Source organism: Oryctolagus cuniculus, chromosome 3, assembly GCF_051225735.1.
Source record: "Oryctolagus cuniculus isolate XC-2025 breed Fujian yellow rabbit chromosome 3, ASM5122573v1, whole genome shotgun sequence".
NCBI lineage: Eukaryota > Metazoa > Chordata > Mammalia > Lagomorpha > Leporidae > Oryctolagus > Oryctolagus cuniculus.
In genome coordinates this window covers 85,360,414-85,379,519 of record NC_142869.1, presented here as the reverse complement: position 1 = coordinate 85,379,519, position 19,106 = coordinate 85,360,414, and the positions used below count along the sequence as shown (strand labels likewise).

Here is a 19,106-nt window from a genome sequence, read left to right as displayed (position 1 = left end):
CCCACAGCTGTGAATGCATTCCATTTTCCTTACAAAAACATGTGATTAATAAAATTAAATAAATGTGCCAAGTTTCACAGTATCATTTAGGTGACACAGGCAGTGCATTGACACATTGTTAAAGTCAATCATTTATAACTTCTGTTGGATTTTCTTTCTGGCCTTGATACGATGGTCAGATAGCCAATTTCACAATTACATCCTTTCTTGAAGAACACCAGCACTGAGAATTATATTGTCTAATGGCAACACTGTTTACAAATGTGAGTTTTATGGAGAAAGCATGGCTTATTTACTTAGTCTGCTTGGTAAGTTGACTGAGAACCACAGTGGACAAGTGGCATGCCTTTATTTCTTCAATTCAGACTTGTTTTTGGTGAATCGACTCACATGTGGGCCTTTTGTTTGGCTCTTCGAAAACTCTAGCTGAGCATGTCACTTAGTGTGGTATGCAATAGACTGCACCATAGGTTAAGTTAATAGGTGATTTAATAATCCACATCACTGGTGAACAGAGAAACAAATGGGCGGTGTGATTGATGCTGCTGTTTTTCACAGGGCAGGAATTTGACGTGAGAGCCAAATGTGTTATCAACGCCACAGGACCTTTCACAGACTCTGTGCGCAAAATGGATGATAAGAACGCTGCAGCCATCTGCCAGCCGAGTGCTGGTGTCCATATTGTGATGCCTGGTTATTACAGGTAACTGTCTTCCAGCTTGGTCGTTGCTACCCAACAGAGATGCACAAGAGACTGTCTATGTTCAAATTCTTCCTGTAGCACAACTTTCTTATTAAGAGTCTGACTTGCTGTTCAAAATGAGGAGAAACAAGGAGAAACTCTTCCACAACACAAAATACAAAGTAGAATTGGGAATTCGCTAGCTACTTAAGGCAACACTTCTTTCGAAGGATTAATGATTGGAACCTGTGCATTTTGTACTTTGTTCAGTGTACTCACCTTTAGAGACTAAGCGTTGGTACTTTTTGAAACATATTTTTAAGTAAAACATTTTAAACATTTTTGCGAAATATACAAATATGCTCATGAAGAATCTGAAAGTGTGGGCCACTGCTCAGGTACTCTTAGGTTTATAATTCTTGAAGTGATGTTTTTAAAACTATTATTGCAGGTGCTAATTTCTAACCCATTGAATTAACAGAGGTAAATGTGAATGGAGAAATAGATAGGCGTAGAGATGAAATAAGAATAACTGTTGACTGAAAGCCATTCAAGCTGAGTGATGGGTACATGCAGGTTCACTAAACTCTATTTTTGTATGTGTTTGAAACTGAAAAAAGAACATTTATGTGGTTCTAGCTAAAAATTATCGATGATTACCTTTAATCTATCTTTAAAGACATCTGTGGGAAAAATTCAGGTGCTTATGGTAAGAGTTTGGAACATGTGTACTGTTTGTTTTTTCTATGTATAGTCAATCTAGTGGGCAAACCAGAAATTCCATATGAAATAATGATCTACGTGCAAAGGTATTCATTATTTGCAATTGAAAAAGATTAGCCCGTGGAATGGAAACGGTAGGGCCCTGGCAAAGCCTCCAGCGTCCCCCTCACCAAAACCAAGTGACCTGCTCCTTGGACTCTGCTGTTCCCTCACACTAGGGTCCCTTCTAGGGCGTCAGCTGGGGGCTGCTCTTGGTCTCGTTTTTGTTCAAAGAGCCCCTGGCTTCTTCACTCAAGCCCTGTGAGAACTGAGCACCCTCGTGGGGTTCAGGGCTTCCCCACAGGGAACTCTGCAGAACAGTGGCACCATGCTGGCCTGAACCAAACAAAGGAAGGAGCCCAGGCCTCTGACCTGACCCTCCTCAGGCAGCCACTGTTGGAAGCCACCTCGGGCCTGGCCCCACTGTCTGCCATCAGGGCCTCCTGGCTGCTGTGTTTCAAAGACGACTTTTGCCTCTGCGCTTGACCTCACAGATGCCAGTCTCCGTGCAGGGAGAGAACCAGGCAGGAAGGAGGCCTCAGTGCCAGGTCAGTGCCCATGTCAAGCTTGTTTCCCCTGCGTGCCTGTTGCTGAAGATGCTGGCTTGGAAGGCCGGCCCACACCAAGCTACTTCAACTCCCAGGTTCATGGAAGATTCCAGGCCTTGCCTGCAACTCCCTTCCAACCGCCACTGCACCCCCTGCTTGCTGGCTCTCGGAAGCCCAGAGGTGGGTGTCCCTGTGGGCTTGGATTTTCCCCAGGGATGACCAGCATTTGACCAGCCTAAAGGCCCAGGGCCTGGGGCAGCTTCACTGGTTGCAGTCTAGAAGCAGGAGAGGACCTCACTGTCTGGTCAGGGGAGGGGCAGGAGTGGTTTTGGCCAGCACCCACCCCACGTCCACACACCAGAGGAGACCCAAGGCCTCCGTCTTGCCTTGCTTGCAGGGTGGGGCCGGGCCTGCAGACGGACTGCTCCTAGAGGCTGTTCAGGACAAGTTCACTCAATTAAACTCAAAAGTACTGACTGGCAGGCAGGTGCCCTCTGCGAATGGAGGCGGAAGCTTCACCTTTCTGTCTTGGCTTTTCTTTGAGCTGTGGGGGGGCATCCATTTCCAGGGTAGGGGAGGAAATACTAAATGAATTGTTCTATTCAATCCATCTCACTTGTTTCTAATAAAGGAAGCAGCTGAACAAAAGAAAGAAAGAAAGAAAGAAAGAGAGAGAGAGAGAGAGAGAGAGAAAGAAAGAAAGAAAGAAAGAAAGAAAGAAAGAAAGAAAGAAAGAAAGAAAGAAAGAAAGAAAGAAAGAAAAGAAAGAAAGAGAAAGAGATTAGAAACCATCTCAGATCCTCACCTCACTTCAGGGGCTTATAGAATAAATCATGGCATATCCATACAAAAGAATATTGTGTAGTCAGTAAAAGTTATAATTACAAATGACTTTAATGTCCCACAAAACGTTAATAATACAGTGTTCCTTTAGAATCTAGGACTCAAAATTTTATGTGCAGTAAGATTATGTATGTTGTAGGATCTAAACATTATATGTAGAAAAAGACTGGAAAGAAATGTGTTAAATGCTGATGGTGATTATCTCTAGGCAAGCTGATTATGGGAATGACTTCCTTTCATATTTTAATAATTTTTCATAAAGGACAAATAATTGGGTCTTAAATATTTGAAATAGATGTGCAGAAATTGTGATATTTTCTATAGTATCTGTCTAATAGAATCTTATCCTGCTGTGTTATAAATAATGCTGCCTCATTAATTAGTTTTCTAGTGACAAAATTTTTCCAAAAAGCATCCAAGATGTACCTAATTTGTACCAAATACACTTCTACTGAGAATATATTGAAGATAATTTCTTTTTTCTCTTATTTTATTTTTTAAAATTTTTGGCTAACATGTTAACCTTTGTCCATTTTTATGCAGTACAGTATTTCAATACGTGCACATTGAATAAACCAATCAAATCAGGCAACCAGGCTTTCCATTTCCTTATTTATTTTTCTGCTTGAGGCTAAAAATAATTTTTTTACCCACCAATTCCCAAAGTTTTCTTCTCATTTTCTTTTTTTTTTAAAGATTATTTTATTTATTTGAAAGAGTTACGGGGTATGAGAAGAGAGAAAAAGAGAGAGAGAGAATCTTCCATCCGTCAGTTCAGTCCCCAAATAGCCATGACTGCCAGGGCTGAGCCAGGAGTCTGGAGCTTCTTCTGGATCCCCCACATGGGTACAGGGGCCCAAGGACTTGGGCCATCCTCTGCTGGTTTCCCAGGTGCATTAGCAGGGAGCTGGATCAGAAATAGAGTAGCCAGGATTTGAACCAGCACCCATATAAGATGGCAGCATTGCAGGCAGCAGCTTAACATGTTATACCACAATGCCAGCCCCCTCTTCATTTTCTTAATGTCTACATGAGCTAGGTAGACAGTGCTTAGTATTTTTACTTTGCATAGGTAACACCAAGATGCCTGTAGTCATTGTATAATGGTGTAGTGGTACCCAGTTGAGTTTTAAAAACTGTTATCCAGAAGTTCAGTTCAAATGAAAAAGATTAAATAACTGTAACTTTCTCGTATGTTTCTTGTATGGAGAAATTTTCAACAGTAGTTTCTATAATATACACTTATTTGTGTTTTTTATTGTGTTGGATTAAAAATATCCACGGCCAGCTAGTTTGTAAGGTATAAGGCTTTTTAAAATTTGTATATAATTGTCTATAAGAATACAATACAGATGTAATCACCATAATCCTTTTATTTGTTTTGATTTTCTATATTCAACATATTTGCTTGTGTGTTGTATCTCATATTTTCTTCATTATTGTCCAATGATATCAGAAGACACATTTCCCAAGGTTTTATGTTAATTCTATTGTTAAATAATGACATCCATTGGAATAAGCCATCTTATATTGTGACCCTAGTTTTCCTATAATTAAGATGGTAAATATTCTGCTCTTTCAGAGTACATAGACTAGTGGACAACACATAGAACAAGTTGAGCTGATACCTGGGCATAGAACTTCTTGGGTTTGTTCAGTACTTCTTGCTATTATGTGACTTTGGGCAAGCTGTTTGTTTCAACTCTGATTCTTCATCTCCTGATGTACCTAACATTTTGAAAGTTCAAACAATGAACCTTTGATTAGTTTGTATCTGTCTTATGACTGCTGTTCTCAGCTGTTGGCACAGGGTCTGGCACAGGATAATGCCCAATAAAGATCTTTGAGTGAATCTTACTTTTTCGTGTCAACTTGCCCAAAATGATATTGTTGCTTTTTCTGTATTAAAATTTTAATGTAATATTTAAGAGATTTTTAAATATAGAGAATTTAAAATATGAAAACAAAATGTGACTCTTCATCTTGCCCACATAATAACTGTAACAAAAATAAATCCTTATAGATAAAAATAATGTAAAGGCATGATCAGAAATCTCAACTACTAAGGAAAAATAGGATAGAAAAGGAAAAGCCTTCCCTGTCTTTTCTCTTCCCCCAAATTCTTCTGTAGTAAACAGTAACCTTTTCTTCCAATTCTTGCCATAGAATTTTGTTTTTATTTGCACAAAAATAAACCCTGTTAAAACTTTGCAAGAAAGTCTGCTACAGACTATGCTTTGTGCATTTAATAATAGAGTGATGGGGTATCTTAGGTCTAAATATATATATATATATATTACCTGAATATAATATTTTCAGGTCAAAATACTTTTCTTTTTTAAAAAACTTATCTTTTAAGTCAATACATCTTATTTATTTGAAAGGCAGAGTAACAGAGAGATAGAGATAGAGAGAAAAAGAGAGAGAGAGAGAGAGAAAGATCGATCTCTGGTTCACTGCCCAATGACCATAATGGGAAAGACTGAGCCAGGCTGAAGCCAGGAGCCTGGGACTCCATGTTGTCTCCTACATGTGTATAGAGGCCCAAGTACTTTGGCTATCATTTGCTGCTTTCCCAGGTACATTAGCAGGGAGCTAAATTGGAAGTAGATCAGCCAGAAATATTACTAGTGCTCTAATATGGGCTGGTTTGCAAGCAGCAGCCTAACCCACTGTGCCACAGTGCCAGCCCTAAATACCTTTCTTAATCCTAAAAATTTGGCATTAGTTTCAGGCTCCCTCCCCATAAATCATGAAAATGCAAGTCACAGCTAGTTCTGTCTCAGTACAGGGTGCAGTAAATGATCTCATTCTACTGTGGGAGAATTTGATATCCTCATTTTTACCACCATGGGCTACAATGACTCCACATCCTGCTGGAAACCCCAAAGGAGGGATCTGCAGCCTTGTGCCCATTAAGGCTCTGCTGCAGATGAACCACTTGCCTCTGCATTGCGGGCTGGATTAATTGTTCGTTCTCGCCTTCAGCACTGATCTACAGGGAAGTATAACTCTGGCATCGCATAAGGATGGTTTTCTCCTCCATATTAAGTCATTCTCTTGGGTGAGGTTAGGAGATCAGATTGGAATCAGTCCCTGGTCTCATAAATCCATCATACTTAGCAGTTGCAGCTCAAGGGTTTTGACAAGGTCTTTAGAGATGAACAAGAGCTAGTCTGGAACCAAGCAGTGATGACTTACTACCAAGATATTTCAGTTGAAGCCTGATTAGATTGGAAATGCAGTGAGTTCAGTAGCCATCAATGTATTGAGTATAGGTTGGATAAAGAAGAGTAAAGCTAAAGTGTACCATGTGTCTTGGTGGCAGAATTTCAGAAGTATATTCATGGCATTTATTGTTTGCTATGGCCCTCACCCAATCTCCACACACAAAATTGTTTTATAACATGACAATAGCTTTTTTTTTTTTTTTTTCAGTGCGGGATGCTTAGGAAGGAGGAAATGTTTTAAATTTAAAAGTCATTTTTTAAAGCTACTCTTCAGACTATAATAAGAGCAAATCTGAAATTTCTATCAGTTGTGACATGATGCTCTTCCAAAAGCAGCAGTAATATACCAAATAACTGAACCACATGAAAGTAATCATGTCTTCCCTGTAGCCTACTAATACTTTTTCTACTGATAGGAGGTCAATTTTCTCTTCTATGGTATGTGTACATACTGTTAGCTCTAACACTGATTGCTAAGTAGTTAACAATGAATTGATTTCAGTTTAACTAAGGGTACTTCAGGAAAGCAATGATCTGCATGAGAAAAATGTTCATTACATTGAATGCTAGACACTCACATGGATTAGCAGCAAGCTTTTCCTTCTGATGTTAAGTAAATCATATAGATTGAAAAAAGACCTTTTTCTCACCGCATTGAATATACTGTCATTCTATGATGGTACGTCAGAAAGTTTGTGGAAAAATGAAATTAAAAGACAGGTTATTTTGTTGTAAAAACAAATGGAAATGCATACATAGATTTTTTCATGATAGATGTTTTCTGTGAATTTCTTGAAGACTTCTTGAAGTTGATATCTATTTTCAAATTTTAAAATGATCTTGCAGAATTAATCCTTCATAAGAAAGCAAAGTTACTTAAGGGAGAGCATGAATTAGGTAATTTAGAACTGATGAAAGATATTTCCAAGTGGATTCTTAAATTTTTATACCATTCATTAATAGCTTTGTCTACCCTCTCTGCTTGTTAATTTTATGTTTGACACATATGTCTTCACTTAAGTAGTTGCTTCTCTACAGTTTCCAGTTATATGTGTGTGTTGGTAACCATCACATTCACCCTTTAAACTGCTTTTATTGCATTGAAAGTTTTTAAAAGATTCAGTACTTGTGATTTTCTAACACCATTTTCTATCTAGGTTGTTGAATATTATAAGTTTGTGCTTAAGTTTTTTAGGTTTATTATTTTAGGCAAATCATATGTTATCTGGTCCATGAGAAAGTTGGGTGTTAAATATATCAACATATAATTTGATCCTCAAATGTTAGAATATGGAATTTACCCTTATGTTTCAATATAGTACTGCTTATCCAACTGAATGCTGGAATGTTGGTTGAATCAATTCCCCCAGTACATCCTCCCTCCACCCCTGAGTGACTGATGCAATTAAGGAACATACATCCAGGATCAAAAAAGGTGCAGATGAAACTGTGGTTTACTAGATTTTTTTAAACAAAATTTATCATTTTATGACAAGTACAGTGAAATAATATATAGTCATGTTTAGAGACCAAAAATACTTGATGCTTATAGTTTTTAATATGTTAGAGTAAAAGTAAAGATATTTCCTTTAAGTAAATCTGAGTGAAGCTGTGAATCTTTACCAGAGGTCTAAATGATTGACATACTTCTGTGGTGCTTTGTGAATTTGCTAAGTAGAACTGTGACCTGATTTCCTCTCTATCTCACAAGTGGGCTATGGACAGTGATTTCTTTTTGCAAAAGTTGAATGGATGTGACAGGGATTTCATGCAGCTGAAGTTTTCTTACAAAGACTAGTACATGTTTTAACCATAGAAGTGATGCACTAGTTAAGCTAATGACAGATTTCTTTAGTTCACAAATTCTTTTATTTGCTTTCGAACAGTATTGGCCTCTTATCCTAATATATTTGAATATTTTTCAAAGTTAAAATTATATATGTGTGAATATGTGTGTGCGTGTGTGTGTGTGTGTGTAGGAGAGAGAGGGAGAGAGAGAGAGACAGACAGAGAGAATGAACTTTCATTTGCTGGTTCACTCCCTTCATGTTTGGAATGACCAGAGCTGGGCCAGGACCAGGGCCAGGAATTACAAACTCATTACAGGTCTCCCATGCAGGTAGCAGGAACCCAATTACTTGAGCCATCACCACTGCATTCCAGAGTTTGCATTGGCAAAAAGTTGCAGTTGGAGCCAGGAATTCAACACAGGCACTATGAAGTGGGATAAGGATGTCTTTTTTTATATATACACAAAAAATTTTATTTTATTTTTTTATTTGAGAGGCAAAGTTACAGACAGGCAGAGGGAGAGACACAGAGAAAGGTCTTTCATCTGCTGGTTCACTCCCTGAATGGCTGCAATGGCTAGAGGTGAGCTGATCTGGAGCCAGGAGCCAGGAGCTTCTACTGGCTCTCTCAGGCAAGGGCAGGGACTCAAAGACTTGGGCCATCTTCTACTGCTTTCCCAGGCCATAAGAAGAGAGCTAGATTGGAGGTGGAGCAACCAGGACTCGAATGGGTGCCCAAATGGGATACTGGCACCACAGGCAGAGGCTTAGCCTACTAAGCCACAGTACCAGCCCCAGGGACATGGGTGTCTTAAATTCTGGGCTAAATGCCCACTACTTTTTAAGTTTTAAAGAAATGATAAATATAAAAAGTTGATTGTATGCTCTTTTACATTTTGTTGTGTAAGAGGAGGAATTCTTGACATTTGTTTAAACAAAATAGAATTGTGTTTCCTACTTAACAAATTGCATTAATAGAAGCTAAAAAGAATTTGCAGAAAATGCCTGTAGCATTGACTTGATATGGGGATTATGTCAAATTGAAATAGCTATCTGAAAATTTGGAGTGTTCTATTTGAACATGACATTTTCAGATTCTTCCCACCCCTTTCACAGTTTCTTCAAATTACTTCGAATGGCTAATGTGCATTAAAACCAGTTTTTAGTGAATTAAAAACAGAATCTGAGGGGTTTTGTTAGTGTTAATTTACAATCTCCTGTTCTTTCAAATGTGTTTTGTAGAATGTTCAGTGCATGTCAGTGCAAATTCTTGAATGATATTTTGCAAGGCTTTATAAAATTTGTCAGGAGAGCAGCCTTGAACCTTGATTTAAAAGCAGAACACACACTAGTGTCTTCTATTTAAAAGACCTTCCTTGCTAAGATGCTACTCTCCCTTTGACCTTATCCTAGGGTATTATTATTTAGGTAGTAGTGGAAAACTGAGCCCTTTTCTTCAAGATGCAGTTTTTTGAGGTTTCTTTAACCTTGAAATAAAGTAAGAAGCCTCATATTTGGTGAAGTGGCACAAGTTCATCTAGGCACAAAAGAGTCAAGAATTTTATGATTATATTCTAGTTTCCAGAAAGTTAGCCTCTTCACTTTCTCATATGCTTCTAAGATCATCTACTGAAACATGTACCAAATGTCAAATGTCCCAGGAAAGTACTTTTCCTAAACTTGAAAAAAGGTTGAAGAGCTATCCTTAATTAATGATTATAAAAGAAATTACAGACATTTATCCCACTGACATTATCTAATGTGCATGATCCAAGGAGTGTTAAAACCAAAACAAAGGGAAGTTGAAGTCTACTTTCTTAATTAGCCTTGCATTGTTGAGTTGTGGAAGGGTGGTCATGCTGCAGAATGTTATTACTACATTTGTCCCATTTCTTTTTGTTACTAAAGTTATTTTTTCCTTTAGGAATTTCTAAATTAGAATAGCAGATCAAAAGTAATAGTTTGTGTCTCTCTAGCTTGCTGATTTGAGAATTACTGTATACAACATAGTTTTTAGAATGAAGTTAATATTAACCATCTGCTAATTTAAGAAATAAATTATGTTTCCTTTTATCTCAGCCCCGAGAGCATGGGACTTCTTGACCCAGCAACCAGTGATGGACGAGTTATTTTCTTCTTACCCTGGCAAAAGATGACTATTGCTGGCACAACTGATACTCCAACTGATATCACATCCCATCCTATTCCTTCGGAAGAAGATATTAACTTCATTTTGAATGAAGTGCGTAACTACCTGAGTTGTGATGTGGAAGGTAACTGAAGCTTTCCTTTAAGTCAATAGGCTCTCTTAGATTCCCCCATCCATTCCAGCTTTCACTGGGAAATTGCCACATCTCCTTCTGACCCATCTGGTCTAATGTAACAGGTGCTGCCTACTTCTAGAACATGTATGAAGGCCAAATTATAGCACAGTGGAAAGGAACTGCCTTTTCTTTTCTGCTTCCTATATTCACATGAAACTCATGCAGCCCTTTTCTAATGGCAAGATTGGAATGCCACATGGGAGCTCTGAACACTCATGGGATTCCTAAATAGCAGGAAATGTCTCCAGCATTGCTGAATTTCTACTACTTGGGAGGACCTGACTCACAGACACAAGTTATCCATAGGCTGTTTAATGATAGAGTTACATAGTCTAAGAAGCTTAATGATCTGGGCCTTGGTATGTGTTGTCTTGGTTTAACAAAATACCCGAGACTGTTTTTGTTAAGAAAAGAGATCTATTTATCTCACAGTTTTAGTAGCTGAAAGTCCAAGATTGGCAGCCCCCATCTATTTGGCCTTTAATGAGAACCTTCTGGGTATATCACTATATGGCAGATGACATCACATGATGAGAGTATGGGGAGAGGAGAGAGAGAACAGAGGAGAAAGGAGGGAGGGAGGGCGGGAGAGGGAGAGAGAAAGAGAGAAAGTGAGTGAAGGAGAGATGAACCAAGAGACTGGGGAGCAGGGCCAGTCTCACTCTTATGACTGCTTTCACTCTTGGGAACTAATCCACTCCAAGAGACCAGCATTAAACCCTGTAGAAGGGTGGCTGTGACCCACTCACCTCCACTCCCCCACCTCTTAAGGTCTTAACACTTTTCAGTACCCTTAAATTGGGGACCACAACTTTCAGCTAAGAACCTCCCTACCAAAAATGCTCCTTGGATGTCACTTCATTGACCTCAGGAAAAATCCAAGTGTCTCATATGACATAGAAGTCTTTTCACAACTTGGCTTTGCAGGTTTACGTTAATCTACTCTCTTTCCATGCGTGGGATTTCTAGTCATATTGTATTACTTATTATTTCCAAATAAGGTGACACAGTCTTCTTTTTTAAGTTGAAGGTTTGCTCTGTGATGTCTTCATCCAAATTTCTAGCGTTGGCAAAATATTTATACTTCAGAAGCCATCTATCCTTTTGTCCCATGGTACATTGGTCATGCTTTAGTATATCACAACATTGTATTATTAGTATTAGTCTACAATGTGTTCTCACTTAGGACTCCTTGAGGGTAAGGATGCTTTGCTCTGCTGCAAGGCTTGTTTGTAATTAGTAGGCTATTCATGTTTGTTTTGAATTAACATAAGCTAGTTACTGATGCTTTCATGGTTTTTTTATACTGCTAGCAATTTGATGATCTTTCTGTAATAAGGTAGACACATATAAGATGTTTGGAAATTAATTTTCATGTATTTATAACAGGAATCTTACAATAGCCAATGAAGTTCATGCAAAGATAATATTATAGTCTAGATGCAACTCACTAGCACCTATGAGTCCTTTATCCCTAAAGAATTTTTTAAATAGTGTGATCACATATTTACAAGTAAAACCAACAAACTACTTTAAAAATTTGTTATGGTGACTTTCATAGTTTAATTGATTAATCACTTTTACAGAGTTCCAGTTGCTTCATATATAAATTGAATATATATAATTGAATAAGTCTGTTAAATACATACAATTAAAATCTACATGGCTAATGTTTATAATCATACATGTACACACATGTTCACATGGTTATTTGGGAAATACTCATGCCTTACTTAACATGTATATTTAAATGCCAACACAGCATTGCAATTTTTGCTTGGTACTCTTTTTTCCTTTTGAAATTTGGGAGCTTCAACATATGGGTATAATTTGTATTAATACAGCATTATAATTAAAATGTATTTATTCTTGCTAATCAGTGCTGCTTCATTTCATATTTACCTGGGTATACTAAGTGTTAAAAATGAGTTTATATCCAAGCCTTAAGATCAGAAAGTTATATTGTTGGAGCAAGAGATAAAATTAATTTGGGAGCGCAGAGCTCTGTGTTGACAGTTTTTAAAATCTTAAAGTTCAATTGCAGTGAGGATGAGAAATCTAACTGCTTATACAGCTCAAAGGCTAGATGTGCTGGAAGCAGGTGTAGGTTTTAGAAGGCTGCTGTGCCCATATTGTAGGTGGGGATTTCCACCAGACAAGTAAGCCATGGGCTCTAATAGAGACTGGATCTCTTCTATTCTTTTATAAGTAGATATAAGACTTGCTAACACCTGGTAGGTCATGAAAATCTATTCAGTTAACACAACTTGATAGAGAACTGGCTGGCAAAAATAACACAGTTATTGTTAATTCTGATGTTTGGTAAAAGTGGTTGAAATTAGTATCTAAATTACTATCAGTGAGAAATTATTATCAGGCTATTATCCTGATGATGTAGGAATATCTTTTTTTATTTTTAAATATTTATTTATTTCAAAGGCAGAGGGAGGGAGAGAGAGAGAGAAAGAGAGAGAAACCTTCCATCAGCTTGTTCACTCCCCAGATGGCTGCAATGGCCAGGGTTGGGCCAGACCAAAGCTAGGAGCCAGGAACTCTATCTGAGTTTCCCATGAAAATACTTGAGCTATCATTTGCTGCTTCCCAGGCACATTAGCAGGGAGCTGGATTGGAAGCAGAGTAGCCAGGACTTGAATTGGCACTCAGTATGGGATGCATGTCCCAAGTGGCGGCGTAACACATTGTGCCATGACATCAGCCTGTACCTGAGATTTTAAAACTAAAATAATCAGAATCACCCATTTTAGCAGCCTGAGGGCACACGTCTTCAAATATGGCCACTTTTAATTTCCCAGTCATTCAGATAATCACATGCCCTTATTAGTACAAACCACAAAGTCTCCCTCTCTGACCTCCCTGATCCCTGGATTTTTAAAGCTTAGAATATAACTCAGGTTTAGGGCATAGAATGGTCCCAGTGCCTCTTAAAGACAGAGCTGGGCCATCAGTCCACTGTGACCATTACTTCTCACAGCCACGTGAACCAGTTGAAGACTAGTTCTGTGTGGTCCCATGGATGCTTGTCCATTGTGGCTGGATATCCTCACTGGGTTACTGCACAAGTCACAGATGTGCCCTGTCTTGGGTTCCTTCATAGCATTTATCATGGTTCTTATTGTTTGCCTTCTTATTGCTTATATTTGTAGCAGAAAAGGTTCTTCGTAAATATTGCTTAAATTAATGAAGAAATGCGTACATGCATGAATGAATATATGTAGTGTTTCTGAAGCAATGAGACATTAGTTCCAGAGACAGAATCTAGACCTGTTTTTGACTGAGAGAGAAGGAGGAAGGGCTTGTCACTTATGCTTCCACCCACTCCTTTATCCACGGAGTTGCTATCAGTCATGTCATTCTTTCCTTCTGCAGCTGGATACAGTTTCCAGATCCTCAGGACTGCAGTCTAGCCATGTCTTGTAATAAATTGGAGGAGGCAGAAAAAATGGAACTTTTTGATGTCAGAGGATATGGGGAAGATTTCTCACTGTAGCAGTTTGAAAACTTCGGCACACTTCCTACTGAATGGTGGGATCTATATCCCCTGTCTTGAGTCTGGACTCTGAGTGCTTGACCGATAGAACATAGCAGAGATGAAGTACTGGTTTCCTAGAAAAGACCGCTAGAAACTGGCAGTTTCCACTTCCAGGGTCTTTGTAAATTCTCTCTCTCTCTCTCTCTCTCTCTCTCTCTTAGATTTTATTTATTTATTTGAGGTACAGTTACAGACAGAGAGAGGGAGAAACAAAAAGGTCTTCCATCCACTGGTTCATTCTCTAAATGGCCACAACTACCGGAGCTGAGCTGTTCCAAAGCCAGGAGCCAGGACCTTCTGGGTTTCCCATGTGGATGCAGGGGCTTAAGCACATGGACCATCTTCTGCTTCTTTCCCAGGTCTTAAGCAGGGAGCTGAATTGGAAGAGGAGCAGCCAGGACTGAAACCAGTGGCCATGTGGGATGCTGGTGCCACAGACGGTAGCTTAGCTCACTACGCCACAGCACCAGCCCCAAATACTCATTCTTAAGCCTAGCCACTGTGCTGTGATGAAGCCCAAGCTGCTTTGAGACAAGGCCCACTTGGAGAGGCAACCAGCACCAGCTTGCCAGTCTTGGGGAAGCCATCTTAGAAATAAATCTTACACTCTCAGTGGAGATAGCCCAGCTGATGTTGTGTAAGCAAAGATGAGCTGTTTCTGCTGAGCCCTGCCCAAACTGCAAGCTCATGAGAAAATAAGTGGCTTCTGTTTGATGCCACTAAGTTTAGAAGGCTTTGTTATACAGTAGTAGTAACTGGGCGCTCACATAACTTCAGCCTCAGCTCCCCCACCTTGGCTCTGTCTTCAAGATCAAACTGTGTTTCTTTCTCTGCCGGGTTCCCTTGTGGGCCTACAGTGTTAAGAAGCAGTTTACATCCTATGCCATCTATGGAATGGGAGAACCTCTTCTGCTCCTTGTATCCATAGTCCCTTAGGAGGATTGCTTAGCCTGTGGCGCCACCACCTATCTGGCCTGTCAAGCAGGCCATGCTGAATTCTTGCACATTTTGTGATAGATTGTAGTCTTTGAGCTTAAGAATGAAATACAGGTAGGTTTTTTTGTTTGTTTTAAGATTTATCTATTTATTCGAAAGGTGAAGTTACAGAGAGAGAGAGACAGAGAGAGACAGAGAGAGAAACAGATCTTCCATCTACTGGTTCACTCCTCAAATGGCCACAACAGCTGAGGCTGGACCAGGCTAAAGCCAGGAGCTAGGAACTCCCATCTCAGTCTCCCATATGGGTGACAGAGACCCAAGCCCCTGGGCTATCCGCTGCTGCCCTCCCAGGCACGTTAGCAGGAAGCTGGATTGGAAGTAGAGCAGCCAGGACTGGAACCTGTGCTCATCCCTATTTCTGTTAACACTTAGAACACTTAGAAGTGGACGTGCACTTGCCTACCTGAGTTGGTCAGGGAAGTTGAGTGCTGTGTCCCGTTTCCTGCTTCTCTGTTGTGTCCTGTTGCTCTTCATGCATACAGACTCCCTGGACTCAGGCACCATCTCTGAAGCCTCTTTAAGTGATTCTGCTTCTTCAGTAGACCTTGGCTCTTCCTGCTTCACAGAAGGGGAGCCACAGATGAGTGGGATGGGAAACCAAAGAGGTTATGGGAGGAGCACTTGCAAAGTGGTTAGATTGCCACCTGGGATGCCTGCACCCCATATTGTAGTTCCTGGGTTGCATCTCATCTTTGCTGTCTGTGGGCTCTTCCTGCGAGGCTGCACTGTCAGGGAGAGCGGGGCGATGGTGTTCTCCCACAAGAAGCTCCGGGGACAGGCTTCGGTGAACGTGTCCCATGGGAATATCTTAAGAGTTAAGAGTCCTCTAGGTGCTAAATATCCAGGCTAAAAGTAAAAGTGACAGCTCTGTCATAGGTTTCCTTTTTTTCCAGATGTGCATCCTCTGTCACAACTTTTCTGCATATAAACTCAAGCTTTTAAAGCATCTACTAAACAATGATTCTTTACAGTTTCTTTCCATCCTTATTTCCAGTGGGCTAAAGGCTTCATATTTGAGGCATTACTCTTGGCCTTTAAAAGGTGTTTCAGCTGGAGTATGTCTCTCTTAAAGTGAGAACATTCCAATCTGTATTTTTTTTTCCTAGGAATTTTGGTTAAACCTGATATTCTCTTCTACACTGATGAAATGTGGGAGAGAAGCTCAGCTTCAGGCAGCAATCAGTTATTTGATTGCATGCTGTTGCTACACATAGCTGCATATTCACATTTGTGTGTTTTATTTTTTCCAACTCTGCTGGGACTGAGCACCTTTTTATACTAGACACTCTGTAAGCAAGTGTATTGACCATATTATCCCTTTGGTTTCTGCGAACAACTTTATGAGGCATATTTTGTAATGCCTACTTTATAGTTGAAGAAACTGAGACCCATGACGGTAAGTTTCTTGCCCGGAGCTAGTTAGTGTTGGTGCTATAACGCGAAGTTTTCTACATGCCTCTGAATGCTGTGCAGTACTCCCACTGGTAGTTCTGGGTTTCGTGATGGGGTAGTAGATCCACTAGGAGTGTGTAAAGTCAGTCAGTTCTTTTCATGGAAGTTGCTTCACCAGCTTTAGGACAACAGTAATCGTTTCTGTCTAATGACCTTATTTGGCTTTGAATGCTAACCAGAGGGGGTTTCTGTATTTCTTAAACAAGCCCTTGGGCCAATCAGGCTTCTCTATAGTTATTAGAAACTAAAAGTTTTTAAATGTTTTGCATTCATCAGGTTTGAAATAAGCACTCTAAAAGGATTTATTAAATGGATAAGTAAAATTCTGACAACAGTTTTTGAGCCTCCCCAAATGGCTATATCCTTAAGAAAAAAAAAAGTGTCGAATCTTAACACTCCATGCTGTTCACAGCAGCTGCCACACTTCTGCAAAACGCGTCAGAACAATTCTGAAAAGCATTTTGCCCGTTGGGAATAAGACCATGTCTTCTTTTACAATTTAGAAAGCTTTCCATTCACAAGCTGAATTTTCTAGATTACTTGTTTGTTCTTTTCTGAAATGGGTAATTGATAGTTCTGTGGTTTGTATTGAGCTTGGAAGAAAAATGATCTTTTGAAAAATGTATCATTAAGTCTGTTGTGCAGAGGTTAATCAGAGGGATGCAGTGGCAAAACTAAGCTATGACTTAACAGGATTGGGAGAGACAGAAGATTCGCCGAGTGCTTTATCCACGTAGTTCTCCTGGAGTGCTTCTCTAGGCAGCTTCTCTACGTGTACACAGGTTTTCACATACGCAATTAGTAGTGTTTATAGATTGCCTGCTATTCAATTAACAACTGAGCTGGCCATATCAACTCACTGCAGACCTGCCTTTTCATTGCCAGAGATTGTACCAGGGTTATCAACTTACACAGGCTTGGATGTCTTCCAGCTGTTTAATTATAGTGTCATGCGCTTTGCTTTTTCTAGTTTCATTAGTTTATAAATGTAATATGGTATCTTATTTCTGTGATTAACACTTCATTTCAGCAGGTTAAACATGCTGGTAAAGAAGTATTGATTTCTGACACTATTTCCCCTGTGTTCATTTAGATATTTTCACATGCCTTTTATTGATTTTTCTGAAAGTGGCAAACATGAGAAGGAACACCCCAAAATGCATGCCTAAATAGCTCATGTGAAGCAGAACCACAGTTAGCTCTTCATTGTCATTTCCTATATAGGCTTTATTTTCTATTAATTTTTTTAAAACAAACACTTATCTTGCCAAGCATCTGAGTAAAACATTAATTGTACTTTGAAATAATCAGTGTGTTTACTTTTCCCAAGCAGCTGTGAAAAATGTCTGTTCAATTTTCCTTCATATATTTATATTATTAAAATGTAAATGGGGCCAGCGCCGCAGCTCACTAGGCTAATCCTCCGCCTGCGGCGCCGGCACCCCGGGTTCTAGTGCTGGTTGGGGCGTCAGATTCTGTCCTGGTTGCTCCTCTTTCAGTTCAGCTCTCTGCTGTGCCCTGGGAGGGCAGTGGAGGATGGCCCAAGTGCTTGGGTCCTGCACCTGCATGGGAGACCAGGTGGAAGCACCTGGCTCCTGGCTTTGGATTGGCACAGTGTGCCGGCAATAGTGGCCATTTGGGAGGTGAACCAACAGAAAAGGAAGACCTTTCTGTCTCTCTCTCTCACTGTCTCACTCTTCCTGTCAAAAAAAAAAAAAAATATGAATGGGTTATCTATCAGGTATGTAATAGATGATACTTCAATTTGATACCAGAAAGACTAATCCACTTTCTCACTATCTTTTGAAAATGTTGTCAAGTAGCTTCATTGACGTTGGAGGTGATCCACGGAGTGTTTTTAGCATCTGGGAAATTAACAGCTGAAAAATCAGTTGACTGTCGTCTAAGTAGTCTTTAATGATCAATCTTTGTCTGCTTTATTTAAAGGTAGTTCTGTTTCCTTTCATTTCACTTAATTTAAAGCATTCACTTATTGTGAAAGGGAATATACAATTGTTTAAGAATATAGTCATTAAAAACCTTGTGTAAGCCTGGCCTGTTGGTTCTAGGGCCCAAATATTCTTGCTTTTATTTAAGTAATGTCAACGCATGGTTTGAAATAAAAAGTTCAAATAATACTTATTATTCTACTTAATATTTATTGATAACTATACTAGTCCGTGTCCCTTTCCTTGATAACACTGGGATGTTGAGAAATACTAGAAGAGACATTGATGAAAACTTGGAACAGGGGGAGGGAGAGGTGAAATATTGGTGAAATCTTGTTTAGCCATCCTGGCAGTATGGGAGCCAGAAAAATCGAGGTGAACCTTCAAGATCTGAGTCATAAAAGGCTTGAGTTATTATTTTCTTCACATGCTGTGCCATGGAGAGTTAACATAGGTGACACATTCTAGCTGCTCTTGCTTATCTTGTGTATTGGAGATCCAGTTACTGAGTAAGGGTACTTAATCGAGAAAAATATTTTTATTTCTTTGGACTCATGAGATTAGGAAGAGAAGAGATTTTGAAATGATAAGTATGCAACATGGGAGGCTGTGTGTATTCAGAAGTAAAGAGTTCTTTTAGAGGGGATTTTATTCTTGTGGGCAAGGAAGATACAGTCAGATTTCTGTGGAAGGATACTTCATTCAAGGTGGCCATAGTGGAAATAACCAGCTTGCTGATCTACCAGGACAAGTCTGAGACCTGCTTGGAGACTTTTCTTTAGTGCTGCTTTGTGTAACATGATAGCCACTAGCCACTTGTAGCTATTTAAATTTAAATTAGTTAAAATTAAATGAGATTTGAAAATTCCAGCTCTTCAATTGTGTGATTCACATTTCAAGTCCCTAATATCTGCATGTTACTAATGACTAGTGAATGGGCAATGCAGGCATGGGACATTTCCATCACTGCAGAAAAG

At 39.4% G+C, this 19,106-nt stretch overlaps 1 protein-coding gene across 15 annotated transcripts in view; it reads left to right on the top strand.

Moving 5' to 3' along the window:
- GPD2 (glycerol-3-phosphate dehydrogenase 2) overlaps positions 1-19,106 on the top strand; it is a 203,252-nt gene that overhangs the window by 157,957 nt on the left and 26,189 nt on the right. For all 15 annotated transcript variants that reach the window (XM_070070858.2, XM_089329132.1, XM_070070859.2 and 12 more), the window contains 2 exons: positions 559-703; positions 9,935-10,128. In XM_070070858.2, coding sequence (XP_069926959.1) covers positions 559-703; positions 9,935-10,128 — 339 coding nt within the window. The remainder of the gene's footprint in view (positions 1-558; positions 704-9,934; positions 10,129-19,106) is intronic.